Below are 14,556 nucleotides of genomic sequence, written 5' to 3'. Positions count from 1 at the left end.
GTTATTCTTGACTGCTCAAAGGGTCACGAAAATGGCCATTAGAAATCTTTTTGAATTCGTATCTTGCTCCCAAGATTCTAAATCTCTCTTGAAGACATTGTTACGTCACACTTAATTCTAATAAATAATAGGTAACCTAATTTTTAGGACACTATACTTACCAGAAATCAAAAGATAAACATTTAAAAAATATTTTCATTTTAATAAGGTGTTTCGTAAGAGCAATATAATATATGGTTATTTAAGTAGGACGCCCTATTTATTTTTGCATATTACGATTTTTCCAAGAAATGTTTATATGACACCGTGATTGTTTTTGAATTTTACCGCTATCAACTGAACGAACTCCAAACTATTTCTTAAATGGAATACCCTGTAGCTAACTAAGTTTACCGTGTCCTATTGTCCCTTTACCACTATTCTTAAGGTTTCCTATACTGTGGATTAAGCATATTCATAATATCGGTTTTTATTTTAATCATTTACAAAAATACGTAAACTTTTTGATACCTGATATCTGAATTAATATTAATATTATAGTAATAATAAAATGTTGAATGTTAACAGTTAATATTAATTTTATTCCATTAGAAATATTTTTCATAACAAAATAAATAAGAACTAAAAGTTCATATTTTCAGGAAATTACATATTTTTACATGACAGTTGTTTCGAAAACACCGTGTCTTTGTCAAATGTAATATTTACAAACTACCTGCTACTATATATATCGAAAAATGACAATAAAACCTAATTTCGTGAAAATCTGAACTGTTAGTTCTTATTTATTTTGATAAATAGATTTTCATCAAGTGAAAGCCATCTCTGTTCAATTTTTTAAACCATAACGAATACCCATTAAATTTATTTAAGTTTTCCAATTTTTTTTTATCCAACAACTACTTTTTTTTTCGTCAAATATTATTTGCACTATTTATAACTGTTTTGAAAAAATGTTTTAATAATTGTTGCATGTTACAAGATAAACAGTTAAAAAATATTTTCATTTTTTCAATTAAAAGTAATACAAAAATATTGTGGGACGCCCTATTTCTCTTTGCATCTTACGTTTCTTCCAAGAAATGTTTGCTTATTGGGAAAAACTGATACCTTAATGTTATTAGAAATAGCGTAAGGCATGTTAGTAAACTGTTACCAACTTGACGAACTCCAAACTATTTCTTAAATGGAATACCCTTTAGCTAATTAAGTTTAACGTGTCCTATTGCCGCTTTATCACTCTTCTTAAGGTTTCCTACACTATCGATTCAAGCATTTCCATAATATTCGTGTTTATTAATCATTTACAAAAATATGTTAATTTTTTTATATCTAATATCTGAATTAATATTAATATTATAGTATTAATAAAATATTGTTGAGTGTTAACAGTTGTATAATATTAATTTTATTCGGTTACTCTACGCATCTCATTAAATCGAAATTGCTATAACATGAAGTATATAAAATCTTATAGCTTGAGTTATTTTATTGGGTAAATGACATTCCCAACATTATGTCACAGTTTTTGGGACTAAAGTCGGGTTCAGACTATTTCTATTTACAAAACTGCTAAGTACGCAAATATTCGTGCACACGAGTTGCCTGCCCTTTGTGTGGACATAAAGTTGTGTCGATATTCGTTAAGTTAAAAGGCGAACGTATTTTTTATGGATCTTATTTCAACCTTGTAAAGTTGGACTCAAAATGACTGTAGCTGGTAAAAAACCAATTGTCTATTGTCTTCGAAAGTGCCGAATCAACTGTTTCGCTATATGAAACGGGACCAACTATTTTACCATTGTGATAGGCCTTCAGTGGCGTACGCTAACAACAAAAGCGCAAATGTTTTCTTGTTAATTTTTTGTTCATAGGTTAGATTACATTACTTTATTAGTAAAACGAAACAGAAAGTTTCTGAAAAATATAGTACTATTATTAGTTGGAATGTGTTACTTGTGATTGTAGCCCTCGCTAGTTTAAGGCTTATAAAACTTCATTAATTGAAATTTGCATTTTTGTTTCTTTATGGGTCTCAAATGCTTTATAAAGCCATTATTAAACTGCATCAATTACTATTAGCTATTAATTTTGCTTCTCGCGTATTAGGTTATACAAGTTGGGAACTTGTTGAAAGACCGAAAACGGTTTATCTGGCAAAGACTACTTACCCAACTCTTAATTTATTTCAGTGCTGGTGGATCGCTCACTCGTTAACCGGAACACCCAACAAAAAAAAGTATCCTGCTGCCATTATTTCACAAATTCTCAGGGCAAATTGCTATTGCTATTCGAGGCACTTGCGTCTACCGTATAGCAATAATACGAACGTATCACGTAGACGAAAAAGGTATTGTATTACTCGCAGAATCGGCACTTTGAATGCGAATAAGAATCCAGCACATATAATTAGGCATATCACTTCCATATTAACACGACTGGGTGTAGGTTCAAAAACAATAATTCCGCTTTCCGGACAATGAGCACGTTGGTTTTGACAGGCCTAGTTCGCGCAGAAATTAATAGTTTGTTACGTTTGTTATGTGTAACAATACCTCGGTCGCGTTCCCGGATACGTTTTCCCGTGGGGATCATTAATCACGCGTAACGAAATGGATTTCTGCAGCTGGATAGATTCGCTGCAAATGGAATTCAAATGCAACTTTTGCAAGCTACACCTACGCCCAAATTGAGATTCCCGAAAATCTTTTATTTATTAGTTTCATTTGTCATAGCAAAGTGTCAACTTGGCAAACATGAAGAACTCAGGGCGAATTGCTAATCGCTATTCCTTGAAAACGTAATCGAACAACCAATGCAACCACAACGAAGATTAACAATATTTTTCTACTCCCGTTTTTAATATGCCTAATTACACACCGATCTAGCGTCACTTTACCACTTCAGTTCCGTTCCCACCGATCTGAGCCACTTCGGACATTTCCGATAATTTGTTATTATTTTTAATTTGTTAAAATGTGATTTTTTGTGCGGTAAACTGCATTCAACTCACGAGTTTATTTGACACGAGCCGAGCGCATCGGAACGAGTGTTCAATAAACGAGTGACTTAAAAATTTATCGAACGTGTTGCATACTATACTTTTTCTACGACCGCTAGTTTTTGGGTACATTTTCGCAAAACAAGAATACAATCACGAAATTCAAAGCGTGGGAAATATCTCCGAAAACATCGGATTGCTCCCAAATCCGTGCGGTAAGATACCGGAAATTTCCGAAGTGCCTCGGATTCATGGGAAACGAAACTGAGGTGGTAAAGTGACGCTTCCCGCACGCTAGATCAGTGTGTAATTAGGTATTTTACAGACGGGAGTAGAAAAAGTATATTATGCAACACTTTATCTCACTCGTTTGCTAAGCACTCGCTTTGCTGCGCTCCGCTCGTGGCAAATAAACTCGTGAGTCAAATTCCGTTTACCGCACTTGTTGCATAATATACTACTGTCCGTCATATTTTACGACAATGATAAATATACCGAATAAATCATCACAGTCACCATACTTTAACTTGTGAAAAGCCGTGGGCAGTCTTTAGACTGTGTACTTTAATTGACAACTTTATGATTGTAAAGAATTATACTTCATCATCATTCCTAGTTTTTTTCCGGTTTTTGATTGAATTAAAACATTGTTGACAACACGATTGATGGTGAGGACATAAAAAATGGGGTCAGCGACTTTTTTTGTCGCATCGAACGAACCTAGCTAAGTTCAAACGAACCTTGTACGGGTTGCGCTTGTTTTAATACGCATAAAAGTTAACGTCATTGTCTCAAATCTCTACTATTCGCTTCTTAGATATCTATCTATCTATAATCTCATTGTTACAGAAACAGTTAAACCGATTCGTGATTGATAAGAAAATCAGATACATATCGCCTGAACCCAACCCAAAAATGTCGATAAGTAAGATGTGTTTTATTCTCATCTGTCAAACGACTTTGACTTATGGAATTAATGTTCTTAAAGGTATATCAATCAACTTCCCGCAATGTCACAATTTTTTCCGTTTTCGTGTTATCGAGTGATTAAGTAATCAATAAGTATTATTTTCTTATGTGTTGGAATGCAAGTTCTTTTTTTTTGCTAGCTTTTTGTGCAAATTCCGTTTCCATTGTCTTTGTGGTAATCGCTTTGCACCAATCAAATCTTATATCGGTTTGAAAAAAATCAAGAAATTGAATTTCTTTAGAAATGATTGGAGATTGTACGAATAATTTTTATTTTAAGAGAAATCAGTGGCGTATTACCAATGTCTGCCAAAATGGACAGGCGAAATGCCGTACCCCCGCCACTGGTGTATTTTTAAAAAATGTGATAGGTACACTAAATAATGTCTCTTGATACAAAGTACATGTGTGCCAAATTTCATTAAAATATTACAGATATTAAAAGAATTTTTTTTTATAAACTTTACCACTCTGTATCTCAAAAGCTAAGACGTTTAGGACATATGTTCGTTCATATGAAGTTTTTCTTTTTAAATGGACCCAAAAATATCCCCTTAATTATTGACATTCAATTGGAAAACACCCTGTATATTAATAGTTTTCTGCGCATACGTTTGAAACTATTTCTGATTGCATCGGCCGCAGTTATAATTTGCACGTTACATGTCGACGCCTTAATAGGTGGATGTCGTCCCCTAGATATTCATTGTGACACGAAGCGCCCAAATCCTTTAATTGAAACGAAGTGATCACGCAAGCCTATATCGCCTGAATTAAACTACTATGATCATTTAAACCTCTCGCTAATTGCAGACCTGTCATGTCACATATATGGGGATTGTTATTTGCCTTCCATTTGACGTAACTTGATAATGATCTGCCCCGCACTTCAATTTCACCGTGGGTTGTAAATGGATCAAACTTTGCTATAAAAAGGGAGTTCTTTCTGTCAACATAATCAAAGATCGTGGTCGAGTCTCGATTTATTTCAGCTGGTGTTGTTTATATTGCGGTTTTGTTTTTTCCTGCTATGTTGTTAAAGGATAATTTTTGGTTAGTTGGCGCTGCAAACTACATTCGTCAGTAGATAATTATTAATGAGGATATGAAACAACCATAGTATATTATGCAACAAGTGCGATAAACGGCATTTGACTCACGAGTTTATTTAACACGAGCGGAGCGAGTATTTAATAAACGAGTGTTGCATACTATATTCATTCACTGACATGACCGTCAGAATTGACACAATTCAGGGCGCGGGAAATATCTCCGAAAACATCCGTAAAATCCCGGAAACGGCCGAAGTGGCTCAGATCCGTGGGAAACGAAACTGAAGTGCTAAAATGGCGCTTCCCGCACGCTAGATCGGTGTGTAATTAGACATACAGGCGGGAGTGCAAAAACACTTTTTGAAAGTGATAATATTAATTCATTATTAGTCGTGTGCTAATTACATTTAAAATTATCATTTGGACATTTATATTTGCTGTAAAGTAGAAAAAAAACTATTTCGCTAAACACACAATAAGAAACATGTAGGTTTGATTAACCAAATAAAAAAAAATAAACTGATTCTTAGAGTGCTTTCTCCTTAGTGGAAAGTGAACACTAACCGATAATGTATCAACAATAAAATCTTATAGACTCATAAACCTACTGATAACTTAATTTTTGATACGTTAGTTCAGAACAGTCAGGGGACGTATTCGTAATTCACCACTATTAAAATAAATTAGGGCTATATAAAATAATAACGTAAATCGAAACTGTTGCCATCCGATTCTTTTTGACGCTTGGCAACGTCGCACATTACCTACATGCCAACAACGTTGATGAATCATCATCATCGGTTCGCGTTTTTTGCGGAAGGCCGGGGTGTGGGGGAAAAATAGTCGCGAAACAATCGACGGACTGAGTGATATGAAACGCCACGTTGACTCGTCTGGGCCCTATTGAATACGATAGAATGCATGGAATGTTATAAACAAATTGATGTGAAGGAAAAGCTTAGATGCTAGGCCCAACGCACTCCCTTGAACAAGCGGCAATAATATTTTACATTTGACATTTACAGGTGATATTTCTACTTGTTTAATTTTAAATTTGGTAAGTCTTTTTCTCCGTAATGACATGGGTTTTCAGCACTTCTTAAAACGTTTTGTGTATATCTCTTAACTATGTTTTAATCTTAATACTGAATTCATATGTAATAGTGTTTTGGAAATTTTAAATATTCATACAATGTTTTCATACAATTTTATATTTTATTTTTGCTAGACCTTTGAAGAACAAAACCTGGCCTATTAGTAAAATTACGATTGGAATAATAAATTTTAGTTTTTGCAACAATTTAAATTTAATATTTGAAATTTAATATAATGAGGACAATACTAAATGGTAATTAATAATTTGCAAATCACATATATCGTATTTAGGATTTGCAAAAACTAGTTTTCAAAAAAAAAATCTTAACCAAAATTATCCTAATTAAACAAGACATATTAATATTAATTAATAATTTACAAATCATTGTCATCAAATTCAAAATAAAAGGTCTGTTCTGCGAGAGATACAAAAATACAAAAATGAAGAAATGTTATAATGGTAACCCGCTGATTCGACTTCTTCTTAAAAAGAGACATGTAAAACTTCAGTTTTACGTGCGGAACTTCGTCCCTGTACTGACCGTTGGTTGCACCTCGATTTTTCATTACATTTAACGACAATTTCGGTGATTTGGCAACGCTGCGGGGATCCTCGACCGGTGTTGGCACACCTCCCGTTCTCTTGCTAGCCCGATCAGCTGATCGTCAGCTGTTCGTAGCCGTTCGGTCCTTTTCGGCCTTTGTCACACAGAACCGAACGCCCGGTCGAAACAGATGAGGATGGATAGCAGTCGGCAACCGGCATTTCGTATATTAAAGTCGAGGCCAAAAGGGAAAAGGTTAATGTAATTTTTATTTTGCTAATGAGAGGCGAGAAAAGTCAGGCCTATCGAGCCTTTAATGAGAAGAACGGTTCGACTTTCGCGCGTATTTCCACGCCTGTAAAGTGTAACTATCCTTGGGGGTAAGTAAATTCCTCGCCTCCCTGGGCTTTTGTCCTGACAAAGGGCAGTTATAGCTGTGCTGATCGAGATGGTCCGCGAAACCAAAACAATAAATTTTATTTATTTTTTATTGTATTTGCCCACAAGTTTGGTATAATCTAGTTACCATAGCGGCTTGTTCGGGGATGTGGAACACAATTGTACTCTTTACCCATGTTGCTAATGTTATTTTTCGCGTACGTAGTATTACCGTTTGAAGGTCAGTGGAAAAATTCCTTAGAACTTGGTGTATTTTTATTAATTGAACATTTAATATTCCACACTCGGAGTACCACTACAGAGAAAAAAAAATTAGCACGTTTTCATATAACCATAATTTCTTCTATATTTTTCATACAACCGACTATATTGTTTGGGCTAACAATACGTAAGATTTTCTGCCAGTAATGTTATTTTTATAGGCTCTTTATATTATAATCCTGTTACAAAAGGAGTATTAACTACTCATTTTATTAAAAGCTTATATCGTGGAGTTATGTTATCGTTATTGATTTTGGAATAATGATATCCGCAGGATTCATGAATACAATGCACTGTAGACACAATATAATTTGTTATTTCATTATTATGGTCTTCATTTGCGCCACAATTGATCGAAAATAATAGAAGGCTCATTTAATGGTTTCTCCTTTGTCATAATTTGTCTACTCGTTGCGTTTTTCAAACAATTTTCAATCCAATTTGATTTTTTGCCGTCGTCTTTTTTTTTCCTAACACTAGAATAGTAGGTTAAAGTTCAGAACAATTCAGAATACTTCGTGTTGTTCAAACTGAATGAAACTCGCTGGGGCTGACTCTCAAACTAATCAAAACTAACTTTTGACTTAAATTGGTTTTCAAGTTGTGATTATTGATCGTACTTGTTTTTATAACACCAAATTTAAGAACAACGCAAGGAACCGTATACGTATGTTATTTCGGTCCTGAGTTTTCAAATAATAAATGATCTAGTTTTACATATCCAAACAAATGGAGATTTAAAAAAATATAGCCTTCAAAATACGTATATTATTTGAATCAAATCTATATTTTGTATTGGTTAAAAGGTGTATTAAAGAAGAACCACTATTTAATAATTATAGACGGGTGCGCTACTGGCCAAACATGGAATTTATGAATTATAGATGTACTCCAAGATCTTCAAAAAGGGTGAAATGTAAAATATAATTTGCTTGCACTTTTATACATTCGCAGTTCAAACTCGTAACTTGCATTTTGAATGATTTCTTTCAAATGGATCTAAACCCAGCTAACAAAGTTTCACCGGTGTTTGTTTTATCCTGAATCTCATTGTTTATTCACTTGTCAATGAAACTAACCAAAACAATAAAGTATTCTATTAAACACGAGCGTATTTAGTTCTGTATAGTATCTGGGCAAAAACGAACACTTGAATTATTGACAGTCAATTCATTCATTACATATTCTAGTTCTTATCGTTATCAAAATATTTGAACAGATCTAGGTGCAACGAGATTAGAATTTTAAAATACAAAAACCAATTATAGTTTCCTGTAGAGATTTTGGCGATAACCTTATGCAGGGCTGGTTGGAAACGCATTTTGTTGTTGCTAACAGCATTTTAAATGAAGGGATTTGTAGGAAGACAATGCCCCTCTCCACGTTTTAATACTGTTGTTAGATATTGGGCGAGAATAACGGAAACGTTCAATCATATCTGAGTATGACAGGATAAAGGCTTAAGTCGCTTAATAAACTGTACGCATATATATATATATATATATATATATATATATATATATATATATATATATATATATATATATATATATATGTATATATATATATATATATATATATATATATATATATATATATATATATATATATATATATATATATATATATTTAAAAAAAAACAGTTGAGTACAATTGATTAGTTTTTGGTTACCATTCATACGGAAGCAATGTATTTTTGACTTAGTAGTTCTACTGTGTTGCCAGTAAGTGAAGTTTATCATTTCGCCAACACTACCATTTTGTCGCGTCAGTGTGGCAGTTAGTTTTGGTTAGTTGGCTGTCTTCTGTGCAAAGGCAATCAATAAAATAAACCTACCGCTACTAATTGGTCTACGAACTATCGCTATAAGCTCTCAAAACCCACCTGTTTTAGCGCTTGATGTTTTATATAGGTTGCATGGAAACATCTATTAAGTAAAGTCGAGCCGATTCAACTAATCCGATCCAAATGGTACCGGCAAGAAAAAAAAGAAGCACCGCGAAGTAATCAAACCGCTTCTTTAATTGGTTAGTTTATTTATTATCGATTGGCTGTTACGTTGATGCATTACTACTACGTTCTACATGAAAACTAAATAACAATTGCCTAACCTGCGGTATGAACGAGTTAGCACGGCAGTTTCATTTAAAAACAGGAACAAAGAAACAATCGAAAGCTGAAATGACGGCGCTCATCTCTTCTTTGTTATTAGGCTATTATTACCCCCTGTTACTGGCAATTTTCGAGTAAATTTATTATCGAATTAGGTGCGCGCTGCAGGTCTTCTTTCATTTATTTTATTACGGGCCTGGGTTAAGCCTAATTACCGGCCATTTGGAAAATTAAAAACAGTTTAACGGAAATCGCTTTTTCGCGTTTTTGCACTTCATTATATAAACGTTAACTATTCGGTCCATTGTCGAGAATTCCCGACCAGAACGACATAGAAATTTTCGCCTGGATATTTTTTGATTCGTTTTATTGGTTGTGTTGTTTGATACTTTTGGTATATAGGCCGATCGATATAAGGTGTAATAATTGTTTTCTTTTAAAATTTGTGTTGGCAAAAATTCACCGTCATCTCGACTGGTAGCGTAATGTTTTAATTTTGAAAACACGTGCGTTTCTAATATCAATTAATTTGTGAAAAATATCATAACGAATCATAATCACAATTAAGACCTAATACTTAAGAAGTGCGTGGGCGTTTCATTTCAAGCCGAATTGCTCGTCACAAGTTGTTTCTTTCCATTGTCAAAGCACGAACTACAGATCCGTATATGTTTGCATTTAATTGCTTTTACTATTTTTAAAATAATAATTTCTATAGTGACTAGAATTTTTGCTTAAATGTATGCATTGAAAAATGTTATATTACATATAAATAAAATACATTATGGGGGTTGCTCAAATGATAATATTCTTTTCATTTTACAATAGTATCAATCCTGCAACGTAATACGATTGTAAATTAAAATAATGTATAATATGATAACTATTATTAAGTAAAACAACAAAATGCGTACATTTTTTTTTCATTAAATTCAAACAATATGAAATGACCATATTACAAAGCGCCGTGCATAAAGCATTAAAACCGAGATCGTTAAAAGGGACTAAATCTCGGGGATCCAGAAAATCCCCAAATTATCATAAAAAGCACAAATGCCATTGGATTTGACTTTCAAATGGGGAACATTTTTTTTCCGACTGATTTAAACGCAAAGAATTATCTTTTTTGTAAGAGTGATGTTGGGTTGGTGGCTATGATTTTTTAGTTTGAAATTTGTCCTAAATAGTAAGGGCACCGTAAGAAGGTCGGTTTTCGGCCATATATGTCAGTACCTTTCATATATATTTTTTGGTTCTGCTGTCTATTGCAATCTCCCAAGAATTTTCCCAAGTAAATTTTTCCATTATGCTGGGACATTCTCAGCGCTTTTAAGTAGGTTTTTTATTAATTGGGTATTGCTTTGATCACACTGCTTTCGCATTTTAAAATTTTTAATTAGTTCAATTTTTATCGATTGTTTTTAAATACTGGGTCCAAAATCATATAATGAACCTTCTTAACAGGATCTAGTTATTGTAGTTGTAATAAAAAGCAACCAATCCACCATTGTTGGCATATCCGTATATTGGTAAAATGAAATAATTTGCTTTCAATAAGAAGTGTCCCAAAAGTCTTCTAATATTATCCATATTTTTTGCAGATAGGTCAAATTACCAATAAACGCCATCGACGACGTTCCCGTTTGAAATTAGTTGGTTCAGTGGACGATTACCTTTTCTACACCGGCTGGCATGGGGATACTTTGCTGAGTGCACCTGAAAAATATGTGTTGGTGCTGCGCCCTGAGAAACGTCCTGCGTCCCTGAAATTGGCCAGAGAGTCTTCGATGCCCTACGAACCCAAATATTTCGTCAGTCGCAATACTAACGTCATCTATCAGTGGTTCACCGCTATGAGGCTGGCCAAGGTATATATTTTGTTGACGATTGGACTTAGACAACCATTTCCTCCCACTATTGGGATATATGGCGTTAAAATATTCAATCAATCGAACTTGCTATCCAAAGGCTCAGTTCGTCAGCAAGTATTTACCGGTCGGTACTAGGAAAGCCTGTCGTAATTGGCTAATTATTAGCAATGTCTTATTTAGTTTTTATAAAGGGAAATCCTAACCGTGAGAGGTTTTTCTTGAGAATAAAAATCTGTTACTTAGAATTTAAAAAAATTGTTTGTCATTTTCTGTCGTCTGTGGGATATTAAAAAATCCAAACATAATACATCCAAACTTAACTCGCAGGTTTCGACGATTTATTTGCGTCCAGTGTTCTTTTTCGCTGTGTTTTTATGCGATGGTGGAAATTTTTATTGCCGATCGTAAAAGTTTTAGCTCGTTAAATTTTTAAATTTATTAATACCGACGGAATGCACTTTCTGCTACATGACGCTGTCTGAAACGTTTGTTAATGGCCAAAAATAGATTTTAACCGTGCTGCGAAAAAGCAAGTTTTATTTAATATATACATATACATACATATACTATAAATAATCGCTTATTATTTTACAATATCTCTTAATTAATTGGGTTCAAAGCTGTAAGTTCGTCAATTATTTTGGATAGAATGTTGCGCCCTTTTAAAACATTTTAAAATAATGGAAAATTAATTATCAGGTGAATTGAATAAAACAGTAATTTCTTGGAGCTAAATGAAAAGGTAACTTGAAAATTTCTATTTGCAAGTAATATCTTATAACCTGCAATTAGTTATGGGAAGAGCATTCGAATGGTAGTCAAAAAAGCGATCTGTAATCAGGGGGTACCATCTCATGTGGCGAGGTTTCTATTATTCACGAGAAAACTGCGATTTGTATTTTGTATATTTATAGGGTATCGGGGATAGCGAAAAAAAAATCTTGTGGTAATAAGAAGGAAATAATCAAAAACAACAATAATGTGGCATCGCAGTTAACAAAAAAGTATCAATCAATGATACTTTTGTTATTTGGCCTCATGGCCAGGAATCCCTAGTAGATTTAAACTCTATACACCCTAATATAGAGTTTATAGAAATCTATAAGCAACCCAACAATCTTAACCGCGACTCGGGTCTTTACCTGTCACCAATATGGGAATCAGACATGCGAGGCGATGTTTATGCCCCTCATTTGGCTCCGCCCCCCCTCAAACCATCTAAAAGCAGCAACAAAGTAAATTCGGAGCCAGTTTCAGGTAAGCTCTGAAGAGGGCAACAGGATGATTGGCGAAACGTTAGTGTGGAATCCAGAAGTTTTATAAAAAGTATTACTGTAGCCTGTTGAGAAATTAAACTGTTCTACCATCCGTTTAAGTGTCATTAGAGTTTCAATTATTAAATAACATTGATATTAAAAAATTAACCAAAACAGTAAGAACGAAAATATAACGTAATTCAGTCCTCAGATTAATCCTCCGTTTTCATTCTACAATATTTATAGTTGTCCTATAATTAACAACGAAATTAATCAAAGAAATGAAATTTAAAACCAAATATCCAACGCGTACTGTCTCATATGGAAAATTATCATCATTCTCAAATAAAGTTTCATCTTCAATTTTTGAACAATGTTGATCTTGAAACATACGAACTGCATAAAAAAAATTAATTTGAATACCTGAAGAGGAATTTCGGCAACTGAATCAATGAAAAACCTTGTTTGGTAAATACGAATGGAGTCATCAAGATAATGTTGGTTATTGCTCTGTGTCCGCTTTGATTTGTTTCGCGAAAGCGGGTTCCTTTTATATACGCAAAGGAAAGCTTTAGACCGGGAGTCGGTGTTTCTATTGACAAATACAAACTGCAACAGTCGGTACGATAAATCAAAAGAATTTTTTTTTCTCTAAATTGGGTGTTATACGTTAGTGCTGAATTGAAGAAACTTAATTTTTAGAAAATTGGTATACTCATGTTTTAGAATTTATAAGTATATTTTTTTACCCTGTAAGGTTGAAACTAGTTTGACTTCATACTATGGGCCAATATCCATATTTAAAGCACTTTAGATATTGGTTTTGGAATATTCTATCTTATTCAATGTACGAAAACCAGAAATTTCACAAAATGCGCTCTGAATGTTTCCGTGGGAATTGTTCTTTTTTTTTATATTCACGTCTTCCGTCAAGAATTTTAATATTTTTATCCGTTTCGAAACCATTGAAATCTTTCGATAACCATCATATAATATTTCTAGCAGGTAGTATAGCACCGTCGCGAAAAGAAAATTAATTTAAGAGCTACTACATAAGAATAATTCATACCACCTTAACGTGACCTCATTTTCGATAGACTTCAGCGTTGCATTATGCATGTTTTCTTTCAATCTAATCAGGGTTCTATAATGTTATATCTATTGATAAATTATTCAAAAGAGTTTTATTCCTCGCTAAAATAATGTTTGGGCGTAGCTGCGCTAGTTCATTTTGGGGTGGGGTACGAATATGAAACTGTAAAACAAAAATGTATAATATCAACTTTGGCGTAATTGTTTTAGAACTGCGACGCATACAAAAAATTGTATATACTAATTCCTTGTATAATTTATAATTCCTTCGATTTCCTTTCGAATTGTGTGCGGAATTCTTCTAGCCCTTTCAAAATTCATTTTTAATTCTAATGCGGCTTACCACTCTTTGGCGCACCTACTTAAAACAACCCGCCAGTGCTCAACCGCTGGCGGATGCACACCACCTGCCGCCGTCTGCCACCAATACCTCCCTCTATTCATTTTGGACTGTTACCACGTAGGAGTGTGTCTTATTTATTTATTCATTAGTTTGGTTCGTCGTTTAATTAACTTCTTAGTATCAGACGGCACAGTCCTCTAGAACGAAAACAAGATCAATGATTAATATTAGATTTAATCACCCCAACACACAATAACGTTTCTCACCCTAGAAATCCTTTAATTTTCACAATTGAAGTCGATATTTGAAATAAATTAAAATTTTGACTTATTATTAAACCATTCAAAGGTTGTTTGGTTACCGCCTTGCGACATGTGAGATTTTAAATGTTTATGTAAGTTTATATGGTTTTGGCAAAATTGAACTCAAAATTCTAGGTACATATTTTCTGGATTTCTGCCGGCGTTTCGCAAAATATGCTACTGGCTTCTTCAGAGCGCTGTCTAAAACTGACTCTCTGAGGAAAGCAGCAGAATGTATGACGAAACGTCAGCGAGAC

General features: G+C 33.7%; 1 protein-coding gene across 2 annotated transcripts in view; it reads left to right on the top strand.

Moving 5' to 3' along the window:
* LOC132697477 (growth factor receptor-bound protein 10-like) overlaps nt 1-14,556 on the top strand; it is a 136,308-nt gene that overhangs the window by 73,432 nt on the left and 48,320 nt on the right. For both annotated transcript variants that reach the window (XM_060663043.1, XM_060663042.1), the window contains one exon: nt 11,037-11,303. In XM_060663043.1, the coding sequence (XP_060519026.1) occupies nt 11,037-11,303 (267 nt within the window). The remainder of the gene's footprint in view (nt 1-11,036; nt 11,304-14,556) is intronic.

The sequence above is a fragment of the Cylas formicarius genome, unplaced genomic scaffold (genome assembly GCF_029955315.1).
Source record: "Cylas formicarius isolate icCylForm1 unplaced genomic scaffold, icCylForm1.1 PGA_scaffold_1__22_contigs__length_36826433, whole genome shotgun sequence".
Lineage (NCBI taxonomy): Eukaryota > Metazoa > Arthropoda > Insecta > Coleoptera > Brentidae > Cylas > Cylas formicarius.
The sequence above is the reverse complement of the archived record's forward strand: the minus strand, read 5'-3'. Positions and strand labels throughout refer to the sequence as shown.